The sequence below is a fragment of the Lissotriton vulgaris genome, chromosome 6, assembly GCF_964263255.1.
Source record: "Lissotriton vulgaris chromosome 6, aLisVul1.2, whole genome shotgun sequence".
Classification (NCBI taxonomy): Eukaryota; Metazoa; Chordata; class Amphibia; order Caudata; family Salamandridae; genus Lissotriton; species Lissotriton vulgaris.
In genome coordinates, this window is record NC_141694.1 from 1169548141 (window position 1) to 1169562707 (window position 14567).

General features: G+C 40.6%; 1 protein-coding gene across 3 annotated transcripts in view; it reads left to right on the forward strand.

Annotated features, from left to right (window-relative positions):
- The window catches only part of LOC147708584 (uncharacterized), a 111678-nt gene that overhangs the window by 62784 nt on the left and 34327 nt on the right, over positions 1-14567 (forward strand). For 2 of the 3 annotated variants that reach the window (XM_086927257.1, XM_086927258.1), the window contains exons 3-4: positions 1933-2043; positions 10631-10723. In XM_086927257.1, coding sequence (XP_086783383.1) covers positions 1933-2043; positions 10631-10723 — 204 coding nt within the window. Of the gene's footprint in view, positions 1-1932; positions 2044-10627; positions 10724-14567 lie in introns of all 3 variants that reach the window. The other variant, XM_086927256.1, reaches the window with a different exon arrangement.

A 14567-nucleotide genomic window follows, 5' to 3' on the forward strand; every position in this document is an offset into this window, starting at 1 on the left:
ATATGTGCTGCTGACTGTAAATATTTGACAGGCCTTCAGGTATGCAGCCCTAACCGCTGGTGACACCCCCAAGTCATGTGGCATAAGGTGGTATCCACTGGCTGTAGGTGGGAATCCCTAGCACATGGTGGGCATCCCAGACATCTTATGCTTACCCAAACATCTGATTGCATATCTGGTATACAGCGGGTATCCCCCACATCTCTTGGGTGCGTCAGGCATCTGGTGAACATCCTTAATATCGCTGAAATCTTGTGCCTGGCCAAACATCTCATTGGCATCCCTGACATACAGCTGGTGTCCCCCACAACTAATGGGTGCCCCTGGCATCTGGTGAACACCCTTAACATCTCTAACATCTTGTACCTTCCCCATCATTTGATTGGCATTTCTGGCATACAGTGGGTATTTCCCGCATCACATGGATGCCCCAGGCATCTGGTGGGCATCCATATCATAACAGTATATTCCAGGCTATAGTGATCACCTCTCGGCTCTCTTGTGCATCTGTGACTTAATGTAGGTATCCTTGGTATGCACATTTGAGGCGGTACCTGATGAGCAGTAGTAAATATGAGTAGTTGAAGAAAATGACAAGCTGGTATTTGGGAGGCCACATTAGCTAATTTACCAAAAATTAGAAGCTGGGTTTGAGAACAAAACGTATATATTCAGAAAATAACAGACTGATGTTTAAGAACAAAATAAGGGGGGTTCCCATATAAGTATCCCACATGAGCTGATATTTGTCTGACAATTCTTGATGCCTTGGTGCCAAAGGGCCCTTGCTGCAATGCATGAAAAGAAACGTTTCATATTCATTGACCATATTATTTAACCTTACAGTTAAACGTGCTTTGTATCCAGTATATTTTAAAACTGCTTTTTGGCTCAATTTTTCTTTGAATTGTAGGCAGGAAAGGAAGTGTCTCGCTTGCTTTGCCTACTGTTTATTGTGTGGTTGTGATTTATACCCCGCCACTAATTCACTGCCACTGAATGAACAGGGTGTGGGAGGATGACCGCACCCTGTTCTCATAATACTTCATATGTGATGTGGTAATATAAAGCAACCATTGGCAGATTGTTGGCTTTCGTTAGTTGTGTTGGAAATAAATAATGGAACAGGTGTGAAGTTTTGGGAACATTGCAGAGAAGGAGAGGATCTAAAACACCACGCACAAGACAAAGTCTAGGTATTCATTGGAAATGTATTTTGAGATGAAGACCAAAATGGAAGCTAATCAATCATAATTGAAAGGTCTAGTAACTGAAGTAATTGTAAACTGAAGTGGATATAATGAAAAATTCTTCATGGTGCTAAAAAAAAGAAAACACGGGGGATGCCATGTCTCTAGACAGCAACTTGCTTTACACTTTAACATTTAGAAAGAAATCAAACCTTCAAACTTGTTTGAACCTGCCTCCTTAGAAAGATCACCCAACATCACACACATCGTTGTTGTGCTTTCTTCATATACATATATATGATCTTTCAGGAAAAAAAACAATAAAATGGTTGTAAACCTCAAATTGCATATATTATTCTGAAATTATTGTTTCTCTTGAGTGATTGTTTGAATCAGTTCTTAAAATGGACACTGTGCAGCTTTTCTCGGGCATACACCCAGAGAGTACTCCAGGTTACCTCTGTGCTACTGTATGCACCAAATTATGGAATCGAACCTCCCAAGGCTCCAGTTTGTATAGCCCACCTTTATACCTTGTTAACTTCTTCACAAGTACTAAATCATAGTGGAGAGTCATGCTTTATCCGATTAGGTCATTCACAATAAATTGCATATAGAGGTCTGTGTTCAGTCAAATTGTGGTTCAATCATCTCCTCATATTCTGCATAGTGTATACTGCATTATATTTGATTATTCCATAAGTTGCTGTAAATATTTATCATGTTCTACTTTTAATGACAGGTCCTCTTATTGCTTCTTCAGTCTATTCACTAAGAGTCAAGGGAAAGGAAGATCTGTGTCATGTAGACAAGCGGGACCACGGTAGAAGCCACCGGGCTAACCCTTCCACATGTGAGTGATACCAAATAATTTCAATATTTTGTGAACAGCAAAAAGATAGGCCAGTAGTTATCACTAGAAATATACAGAAGGATTTTTCCCCTGATCATGCATGTTCCAGAGTGGACTCCAATATTTAGCTAGGAGATTGACCTCTGTATAAATTAGATATTACATAGGGGCCGATTACGATGGCAGAAGGACTGAAGTCCGTCCGCCATCGTGGTGGTGACTGGCACCGTCCGCAATACATGCGGCGGTCCCGCACACCCAATTAGGATGCGACCGCCACCATGCGGTCGCTTTTTGCACTTTAACATTGCTGCAGGTGCTGCTGACTGCAGCACCCGCCGCGATGTCCAAAATGCATGTTGTGCATTTCACTGCACTACATGGCAGGCACTTGTGGTGCCTGTCACTTGGTGCAGTGAAATGTAGGGGGGTACCATGGGTTTCCCCCAGTGCACCAACACCTCCCCCCAACACAAGGGGGTCCGCAATAGGCCCCCAAACCAATCCCCAGCAGCCTTTCCATGGCGGTTTCGCCTCCATGGAAAGGCTGGCTGAAGACAGCATCCTAATTTGGCAGACGGTACCTGTTAGGCGCCGCCACCATTTTATGGAGGCAGACCGCTCCGCCAGGCAATCATAACGATTGCCTGTGGCGGTTCCGTTGCGGACTGTCTTTGCGTCAGCCACGTCGCAGTCTGGATCCCCCGCCATCGTAATGTGGCAGGGGTAACATTGTGGTCCGATGGCGGAAGGCCCGCCATTGTAACGACCCCCATTGTAATTACAACCCTTTGGTCATGACTGATAAGCGAAAAGATGTTATCAACTAGAAACTCTTACACGCCTGTAGGTCCTGACATGTTTCACTGATAAGTAAAGTGTATGTGTAGCATTTATATATTTTCTTCCAAGTGTAATATGTTGCTGTCCTTGATATTTTACTTTGGAATGACTAGGAAGAACACCTATGTGTTAAATCTAAATTGCTCAGAACAATAAATCAGTGATCATTCCACCAACGTTGATTTAGGTATTCCTACAAATTTATTAAATCGGTGTCACTTGGAAATGAGACCTTCAGTATCGGGATAGACATGAGAGCACCCTGATAGAGAATAAAATATGGCATAGTACACATGTGAATATAAGAAGTAAAACAGTTGACGGTGATTTATTGTGACACATTCTATGAGCTGCGTGCAGATATAGAAACCAACATACAGCAATAGCCAACTAAGGAATTTTTTTACATTTCAATTTACAGCTTTACAATATATAGTACAGGTGTAACAGTAACCTAGACATTTAAATAAGACAATACAAGGAACAAATGAGTTGAATTGTAGGTTTCTTATACAGAAACCTAATAGTTAACGACCAGTCCGTTTTGTTTATACTAGGATCATATTATATTAAAAGTATTCTTTCGATGGTTTCCCCTTTTTATGATTTCCAGGGATGTGGTCAAGTCCTCCTAGGGCCTCCTTGGCTTTCTGTTCTATATATGCTCAATATTTAGCAGAAAGCCATCCAGCTTGGAGCCAGAACTGGAATATAGATGAATACTGTGGAGAAATGATAAGGGTTCATGTTGCAAAGGTACTTACTAGTAAAGTAAAGGGGCGGTGAGGGGGACAACCAGGAGGCGGTATCCTTCATAGAATAGCCCATAGCAATAGTTGTGGCATTCTGTTCTCAGGTATTTACTGCCCTGTGTAATTAGTATATATATATATATATATATATATTTGAAACAAAGGAGGCGGCACAGTCAGAGATCGATTTCAAGCCTTATTTATTGCAAGACTTCACCCCACCAACGCGTTTCGGCCTCACTCGGCCTTGCTCACGGTTGGTTAGTCCCTCTACAGTGTTTGTATTTATACTAGCCCATTTGTAGCCATTTATGAGGCATTATGGGAGATGTAGTTTTAGTGCAAGTAAATGATTAAAGAAAAGAAAGACTTTGCATACTTTTAGCACTTAAATGATAATTATTGTTCAAAATCAGGGGTTTAGTACCCATTGTCTTTGTTCGATGTTTTTATTCGGTGTTGTTCCGGGTGTAGTACCCATTTTGGTTCTGGGGTTCTTATTCCAGATGGACATGCAGATCCTCTCCAAAGTTCATCCCCTTCGGGTGTTTGGTACGGAGTCTGATTATCATGCGAGACTCCATCTGTCGCAATCTTCTGACCACATCACCTCCTCTTTCCATTTTATCTAGAACTTTTGCTCCGAAAAAATGCATTTGCCTCCAATCACCATTTTGGCATGTGCTCATGTGCTTCGCAGTGGCATATTGCATGTTGGCATTTTTTACTGCTCGAATATGCTCCAAGATTCTTTTTTTCAACATACATGTGGTGCACCCCACATATTTCATTCCGCATTTGCATTCGATTATGTAAATGACATTTTTTGAGGTGCATGAGATTTGTTGATCTATTCTCATTAACTTGCCATCTGGTTCTTCGATTGCTTTCATACTCTTTCCAATCTTGCAGGCTTTGCAAGTATTGCAGGGTTGGAATCCTTTTCGCTGCATTTCTAGCCAGTTCTCTCTCGGCTTTTCTTGGAAGTGGCTTTTGACCAATAGGTCTTTAAGTGAAGTATTTTTCTTGTATGTTATTTGCGGTGAGTTGCCAATGGTATTGCCAATATCAGGATCATTTTTCAAGAGATGCCAGTATTTTCTCATTATTCGGGCAATGTTGGAGCTTTCTTTACTGTAGGTCATTATTAGTCTTGGAGGTGTGTGGGTTTCATTCTTTTTTGGTTGTTCCATCAGTGTTTGGGTGCGTGTTTTTTGATCAATTTTCTTTTTGCAATTGGTCAATACTCTTTCTTCGTAGCCTCTCGCTCTGAATCTACATTTGCTTTCCTCAATGATTTTCTCCGCATCTTCAGCTACTGAGCAATTCCTTTTTAGTCTTGTGAATTCGCCATATGGTATACTACGCAGAAGTGGCGTTGGATGGAAACTTGTCCCATGAAGCACACTGTTCGTGGCTGTCTTTTTTCGAAATAGAGTTGATTCCAACTTTTCATTGTGCACATATATTTTTGTGTCCAAAAAATCTATTTCTTTGGTGCTAGTGTTGCATATGAATTGCAGTCCAACATCATTGTTATTGAGTTTGTTGAAATATGACTGGAATTGCTCATTTGTGCCTTGCCAGATAATGAACAGGTCGTCGATGTACCTGACCCACAACATTATCCTTTCCAAATCTTGTTGATTTTCTTCCTTCCACGCTATGGTCTTCTCCCACCACCCCATGGTGATATTGGCGTAGTTCGGTGATAGAGAAATGCCCATAGCGGTGCCACAGGTTTGTCTGAATAGTTGCTTGTTGAAGAAAAAAACATTGTTTTTCAAGCATAGATCAATCATTGATATTAGCATCCTCGAATGGTCCAGGTATATGATGTTTCGTTGTTTGAAATAATATTCACAGGCTTGCATTCCGATGTCATGGCGGATTGAGGTGTACAGTGAGACCACGTCAATGGTTGCTAGCAGAAATTCAGGGTTCCAGGTCACATTCATTAGAATTCTCAAAAAATCACCAGTATCTTTTATATACGATGGAAGACTTTGGGCAATGGGAGCCAAGAATTTATCGACATAGTTAGAGATGTTTTCGTATAATGACCCGCATGAAGAAACAATGGGCCTCCCTGGTGGTTGGTTTAAGGTCTTGTGAATCTTCGGGAGAAAATATATGCACGGTATTATTGGGTGGTCGATGGTTAGGTACTTTTGTTCTTCTTCATCTATTAAACCATTTTTGTGCCATGTTTCCAAATGTTCATGCAGTTCTTTTTTCATTCTTTCATACGGGTTTGTTGTCAATTTTTGATAGTTATTTGCCTGGTTTAATTGTCTCATTGCCTCTTCTATGTAATCAGTTGTTTTCATCAGGACAATATTCCCCCCCTTGTCCGCGGGTTTTATGGTGATTTTATCATTGTTCATTAATGTTTTGATTGCTGTACGCTCACTTTTCGAGAGATTTTCCCGTGTCTTGTTTTTGACTTTAGTGAGATTGTCCAGTTCTTTTACTATTGCTTCCGAAAATAGGTCTATCTTGTTCCCAGGTGACAATATTGGATAGTACCTTGATTTCCTCTTTAATCCTGTTGCTGGTCTGACGTCTGTTGGGATATTGAGCTCCTCTAACAATTCAGCATCCGATATAGAGGTACCATCTAAGTCAAATAATGATTCAAAACTGTTTTTCATGTCTGGGATATCCGCAATGGTATTGAAAGGAACTTCCTCACTGTTGTCATCTGTAGTGTTGATGGGCTCTGTTTGTTTGTTGGCGTGCACTTTTGCTAGTTTTAACTTTCTCACATATTTGTAGAAATCTATCCGAGTTTCCGCGTAATCAAAATGTGCCTCGGGACAAAATGATAATCCTTTGTTTAAGACACGCTTTTCAGTCTCTGTCAGTTGGTGGTCGGAAAGATTCACTATCAGGTTGGCCTCGGATTGCGATTCCGTAGAGGGTACTGGCGTTTTTCCGAGGCCAACCTGATAGTGAATCTTTCCGACCACCAACTGACAGAGACTGAAAAGCGTGTCTTAAACAAAGGATTATCATTTTGTCCCGAGGCACATTTTGATTACGCGGAAACTCGGATAGATTTCTACAAATATGTGAGGAATTTAAAACTAGCAAAAGTGCACGCCAACAAACAAACAGAGCCCATCAACACTACAGATGACAACAGTGAGGAAGTTCCTTTCAATACCATTGCGGATATCCCAGACATGAAAAACAGTTTTGAATCATTATTTGACTTAGATGGTACCTCTATATCGGATGCTGAATTGTTAGAGGAGCTCAATATCCCAACAGACGTCAGACCAGCAACAGGATTAAAGAGGAAATCAAGGTACTATCCAATATTGTCACCTGGGAACAAGATAGACCTATTTTCGGAAGCAATAGTAAAAGAACTGGACAATCTCACTAAAGTCAAAAACAAGACACGGGAAAATCTCTCGAAAAGTGAGCGTACAGCAATCAAAACATTAATGAACAATGATAAAATCACCATAAAACCCGCGGACAAGGGGGGGAATATTGTCCTGATGAAAACAACTGATTACATAGAAGAGGCAATGAGACAATTAAACCAGGCAAATAACTATCAAAAATTGACAACAAACCCGTATGAAAGAATGAAAAAAGAACTGCATGAACATTTGGAAACATGGCACAAAAATGGTTTAATAGATGAAGAAGAACAAAAGTACCTAACCATCGACCACCCAATAATACCGTGCATATATTTTTTCCCGAAGATTCACAAGACCTTAAACCAACCACCAGGGAGGCCCATTGTTTCTTCATGCGGGTCATTATACGAAAACATCTCTAACTATGTCGATAAATTCTTGGCTCCCATTGCCCAAAGTCTTCCATCGTATATAAAAGATACTGGTGATTTTTTGAGAATTCTAATGAATGTGACCTGGAACCCTGAATTTCTGCTAGCAACCATTGACGTGGTCTCACTTTACACCTCAATCCGCCATGACATCGGAATGCAAGCCTGTGAATATTATTTCAAACAACGAAACATCATATACCTGGACCATTCGAGGATGCTAATATCAATGATTGATCTATGCTTGAAAAACAATGTTTTTTTCTTCAACAAGCAACTATTCAGACAAACCTGTGGCACCGCTATGGGCATTTCTCTATCACCGAACTACGCCAATATCACCATGGGGTGGTGGGAGAAGACCATAGCGTGGAAGGAAGAAAATCAACAAGATTTGGAAAGGATAATGTTGTGGGTCAGGTACATCGACGACCTGTTCATTATCTGGCACGGCACAAATGAGCAATTCCAGTCATATTTCAACAAACTCAATAACAATGATGTTGGACTGCAATTCACATGCAACACTAGCACCAAAGAAATAGATTTTTTGGACACAAAAATATATGTGCACAATGAAAAGTTGGAATCAACTCTATTTCGAAAAAAGACAGCCACGAACAGTGTGCTTCATGGGACAAGTTTCCATCCAACGCCACTTCTGCGTAGTATACCATATGGCGAATTCACAAGACTAAAAAGGAATTGCTCAGTAGCTGAAGATGCGGAGAAAATCATTGAGGAAAGCAAATGTAGATTCAGAGCGAGAGGCTACGAAGAAAGAGTATTGACCAATTGCAAAAAGAAAATTGATCAAAAAACACGCACCCAAACACTGATGGAACAACCAAAAAAGAATGAAACCCACACACCTCCAAGACTAATAATGACCTACAGTAAAGAAAGCTCCAACATTGCCCGAATAATGAGAAAATACTGGCATCTCTTGAAAAATGATCCTGATATTGGCAATACCATTGGCAACTCACCGCAAATAACATACAAGAAAAATACTTCACTTAAAGACCTATTGGTCAAAAGCCACTTCCAAGAAAAGCCGAGAGAGAACTGGCTAGAAATGCAGCGAAAAGGATTCCAACCCTGCAATACTTGCAAAGCCTGCAAGATTGGAAAGAGTATGAAAGCAATCGAAGAACCAGATGGCAAGTTAATGAGAATAGATCAACAAATCTCATGCACCTCAAAAAATGTCATTTACATAATCGAATGCAAATGCGGAATGAAATATGTGGGGTGCACCACATTTATGTTGAAAAAAAGAATCTTGGAGCATATTCGAGCAGTAAAAAATGCCAACATGCAATATGCCACTGCGAAGCACATGAGCACATGCCAAAATGGTGATTGGAGGCAAATGCATTTTTTCGGAGCAAAAGTTCTAGATAAAATGGAAAGAGGAGGTGATGTGGTCAGAAGATTGCGACAGATGGAGTCTCGCATGATAATCAGACTCCGTACCAAACACCCGAAGGGGATGAACTTTGGAGAGGATCTGCATGTCCATCTGGAATAAGAACCCCAGAACCAAAATGGGTACTACACCCGGAACAACACCGAATAAAAACATCGAACAAAGACAATGGGTACTAAACCCCTGATTTTGAACAATAATTATCATTTAAGTGCTAAAAGTATGCAAAGTCTTTCTTTTCTTTAATCATTTACTTGCACTAAAACTACATCTCCCATAATGCCTCATAAATGGCTACAAATGGGCTAGTATAAATACAAACACTGTAGAGGGACTAACCAACCGTGAGCAAGGCCGAGTGAGGCCGAAACGCGTTGGTGGGGTGAAGTCTTGCAATAAATAAGGCTTGAAATCGATCTCTGACTGTGCCGCCTCATTTGTTTCAAATAATTACCTGGGTCAGGATCCGACCCCTGGGCAGAGCACACACTGTGGAGCGCGTTCCCATGGCTATGGGATCTCTTTGGATGCTGACATGCAATATGCCACTGCGAAGCACATGAGCACATGCCAAAATGGTGATTGGAGGCAAATGCATTTTTTCGGAGCAAAAGTTCTAGATAAAATGGAAAGAGGAGGTGATGTGGTCAGAAGATTGCGACAGATGGAGTCTCGCATGATAATCAGACTCCGTACCAAACACCCGAAGGGGATGAACTTTGGAGAGGATCTGCATGTCCATCTGGAATAAGAACCCCAGAACCAAAATGGGTACTACACCCGGAACAACACCGAATAAAAACATCGAACAAAGACAATGGGTACTAAACCCCTGATTTTGAACAATAATTATCATTTAAGTGCTAAAAGTATGCAAAGTCTTTCTTTTCTTTAATCATTTACTTGCACTAAAACTACATCTCCCATAATGCCTCATAAATGGCTACAAATGGGCTAGTATAAATACAAACACTGTAGAGGGACTAACCAACCGTGAGCAAGGCCGAGTGAGGCCGAAACGCGTTGGTGGGGTGAAGTCTTGCAATAAATAAGGCTTGAAATCGATCTCTGACTGTGCCGCCTCATTTGTTTCAAATAATTACCTGGGTCAGGATCCGACCCCTGGGCAGAGCACACACTGTGGAGCGCGTTCCCATGGCTATGGGATCTCTTTGGATGCTGATATATATATATATATATATATATATATATATATATATATATATATATATATATATATATATATATATATATATATATATATATATATATTCAAATAAAGAAGGGTACGATTGTTATATTCTAAGCTATAAACTTAGCCCCGCCCTCACCAGGGTTCTGGGCAGACTGTCACGATAATTTACTGATCGAGTCCCATGTTCCTGGCAGCATGATAGAGGTTAATGTTCTGCAAATATTTAAGTTTTAGATTCTAATTTCAGCCATGGTGGCAAGGACAGGGGAATCGTTTCCCAGTTCCTCTAGAGCAACATCTAAAAATGAGTCATTTATACATGGAGATTACACTGTAAATTAAGCTTATTTTTATGTATGTGCTTGCTTGATCAATTTGTTACACAGAATCTACAAACCAGAGGTCTAAAAAATTCCAATTCTTTATAGCAGTGGACAAAACACTGTGACTCATTAAAGATAACCGATAACTACTTTCACTAGCGATCACAATGTAGTTAATGTTTGTTTTCTATTGTGTAAAACATCATTAAACTAGATTTTTCTTATAAGCAGCAGCAACTGAGGTCATTTCCGTTGTGATTAAAGATGAGGAAGTGGAAGACCAAGAAGATGTTGCAACTAGGAAAAACATGACTAGTCCCACAGGTGAGTGTACCTATTTGTTTGGAGTCACAGGATGTACATCTTTGAGGGAGCTTCCTGTCTTACAACTCGACGAAGCAGCCTGTATATTCAGTTCATCATAATATACTATACAATCCTTTACACAACTATTCTCCGATGGTCTACCGTGTATTCTCAAAGAGAACTCCAGCAACACCTCTGCTGTCACTACTCTGAACCTCAGTGTCTCATATGGATTCTTCATCATTCATATTAAAAAGAAAGTCTTATTCACATTCAGAGATTTAATCATATTGGGAAATTATCCAAAGTTTTTGCCTGGCTTTTTTTCTTTCTGTTGTGTTACATTTATTCATTTGATAACACACAACTGTGCAACATTCTAATGAAACACTAAATCCACTCCCAACTTGGAGAGGTAGAGACAAAACATGAATCTTTCGAAGCTCTGTATTTGGGTCACAAGAGTGTTTGCATATGCCGGCCAGGCAAGAACACCATTCCCATCAGCCCTGGTTATTTCTGTAAAAGTATGTACATCCATTGCAAGTAGATCAAAGTTATTTCATGTGGACATATATTTTGCTTTTTGGAAAGCTACAATATCAACTCCGGTCCTGACACAATAGCCCTGGGATGTCTTGAGAGCCCCCTGCCTATAGGACGAAACACTTGTTGTTTGAACGAGATGCATACCACATCGGACATGCTAATGAAGAAATGAATTGAGAAATATTGGACAACTCGTACTGAATTGTTATTTGCTCTTGTGTAATATTTATTGTTTTAAACTTAGCTGATATGTGATTAACACGGGAACTTTGTAATGGTGTGCAAGCGTATTCCAATTATTGTTTAGGATAAAGTTGGTATATCCTTGGACAACAGGTAAATAGTGCTAAGCACCCAGTGACATATATTTTGATTACAACATTTTATCTTTGTTATTACCTTTGAACTATATGAGATGCTTGGCCTAGTTATCCCTGGTTGCCTGCATTTTCTTTTCTCCATCATGTGACATACGAATGAATCACCAGATGTTTAGGTAATTCAAGAAGTTTGAGAAGAGCTCAATAAGACTGCACAGGATTGCCCATATACATGAATAATTTGATTACAGATTATCCATCTCAGTTTAATAATTCCACAAGTCTCAAGCTCCATGTAGGTCTGACACTAGCCAAGACCATTTGATTTTTTACTAAAATAAAATTTTGAATATATTTATAGGTGCTTTCAGCCATCCCTCTTCATCCATCGATCAGTTGTTGTGTTATGTACATTTTACTTCTGTCCACTACAGCATACAGCGGAGGACAGTGGGTCAGCCCACTCCACCCATTTCCTAGCTTCACTGTGAAAGACAGTATTCTGCTCTTTCATTAGGAGCACATTCACAAAGTATATCTCATTCAGTGTCATAGACTACACTGGAAATACGTGTTCATAAACACAAAAAATACTTTTACTTGTAGGCACTGTTCTCTGTTTTTTATATGGGTGAGTGCCCAGCGCCTCCCCCAATAATAACATTTTACAAAAAGCATGACAAAACAAGTCAAGCATTGATAACATCAAAAGGATTGTGCAAGAGCACAAATGCTATATTGTAGAAAGCGAGTTTACCAATAAACTTGATAAGAGGTAAATAGGTGAACTAAAAAGCATAAGTGGATCAAAGGGCCTGGATTTTCATTATCACAAACATGACAAGAACCATAAAATTATCACTGATTTCCCACACTGTGATATGAAGCTACACAGAGGAGTGAGAGGGAAAGCAAAATGGAAAAGGATGACAGGGGAGAAAGAAGAATAACAACACGGAAGAGGATGACAGGAGAAGATAAAAAAATAAAAATAGTACCTCAATCACAGATGATCAGCTGAAGGCGATCAATCAAGCTGAAGGTAGCAGTCTGGACCAAACGTTTCTGTTCTAAGAGTATACTTGCAATTTTACTTGAATGACAGAAGCTCCCTTGCCATGCCAGAAACCGGTCCCCAGAAGCTTGTCTCCTTTCCGGTGAAGAATTGGCTTGGTAGTTTGGTCTGCCCTGTTCCCATGATGCACTGGGCCAGGGACAGACTAATTTGCATATAGCCAGGTTCTGAGCTGGGATGGTGCAGTGAGCTAAATAACGGTGATGGATCAAGCCCTGATCTTTGGACTGGGTAAGAGTGGTCTGCTTAAGTCAGACACTCTGTTCATCACCACCCCCTTTTCTGAATCCCTTGCCATAGATGGCACTGTGAGCAGTGCAGTGTTCATGGAAATGACTGGCCAGGAGTAGAGTCAAGTGTTTGGAGAGCTATACTCATTTGGTTCCATAGGCGAAATTGTCTCCTATCTTGTGGCTTCATTATGGATTCCTTTCTGCATCCAGAGTAGTGAAAGTTGAGCTCACGGGTAGATTCCATTTGCTTACTTTAGACAAGCTATCACAAGGGCTATAATGGCCTTGAGCCCCTGTGGGAAACCTTGGTGAGAGAAAATACTTTTGAGAGTTTACATGATTTAAAAAGAGCTTCTTGGTTAACTTTTGGAAGGTAAAGGTGAAGTCCATGATCACACTCAGATTTCTAACATCACTGTGTGTGGTAGACCCGCTTCCTGGGGCCAGATAGTTGTAGGTCCTGAGATGAGATGGTTGTAGGATGCTACTTCCGCCATTTTCTGCGGGATACCATCTTTGATTTGGAAGAGATGAATTTAAGACAATTATTCAATAAGTGGCCTTATTGACCACTGTCTTGAATAATATTGCTACATTATTAAAAATTAGAGACGAGTTCCTTATAATAGTAACCATGTCTTTTATTTTGATCTTGGAGTCAAAATGCTATAGTTGTCAAGAAAGTACTACGTGCGTTAACCGCTGCTCCTCTATTCTTTATTGGGGCGAATATATTCTATTGGATTGTAATTGCATTAATATAGTGCATTATACTCCTGAAGCACATTAGCAGAGTGGTAGCACACACTGCTCTGTGAGTGAGTGCGTGAATGGAAAAGTACTTAATTGAAGTAGGGTCTGTCTGGGAAGTCTTTTGGTGTTATGCGTGAGAGACCAAAGTGGTGCTTCTTTCTGAGCACATAACACCTAGGCATGTGACTCCAGCAATAGGCATGTAAGATTGAACCAAGCATGTCACATTTATTTAATGTTGTGCCTGATTCAGTTACAAAGGAGGAGACCAAGGCATACAGCCAATCATGGCAGGCACTCCAGGTTATATCTTGCTTCCATAGGTGAGTGACCCGTAAGTATGCACCATGTACAGTCAGCCCAGGGTAAATGATCTAGAAAGTCGATCAAGTATCAACGGGGAATAACCTGCAGGCATGCACAGGCGTAACACAGCCAACATGAATGCCCTTTAGGGTTGGTCCAGGAGCTACCGCAGGACTGCACTACTTACAGGCAGACATAGATAAAAAAATCTACAGCATCCGGCCAGGATTAGGCGAGACCGACACACTGGATACAGGAAGACAGGATAAATTCTTCAAGGGATCAATCTCGAAGCGACAAAAGAGCAGCTCACAGCATGCACTGATTATAGTCAGCAAGCATATATTTAGCCACCATTAATGCCTAAGGGGTCCACGCAGGATTGAGAGAGGGAAGCCTTTGGCTTGCATCCATCGTAAATGATAGAAAGAGTATGTTCAGGAGCGACAAAGATTAACATGCAAGCATACACACGAGAAATGCTGCTAGAGTGCATGCTAATGAAATCCATGATGAGATCTGAGATTCAATAGGTGGTGGGAGCAATAGAGGTGTGCATGGCTGCGGTTCGACACAGCACCCAAGATGGTTGTATTCTTCATCCCCATTGTTTATCAGCATTTGAT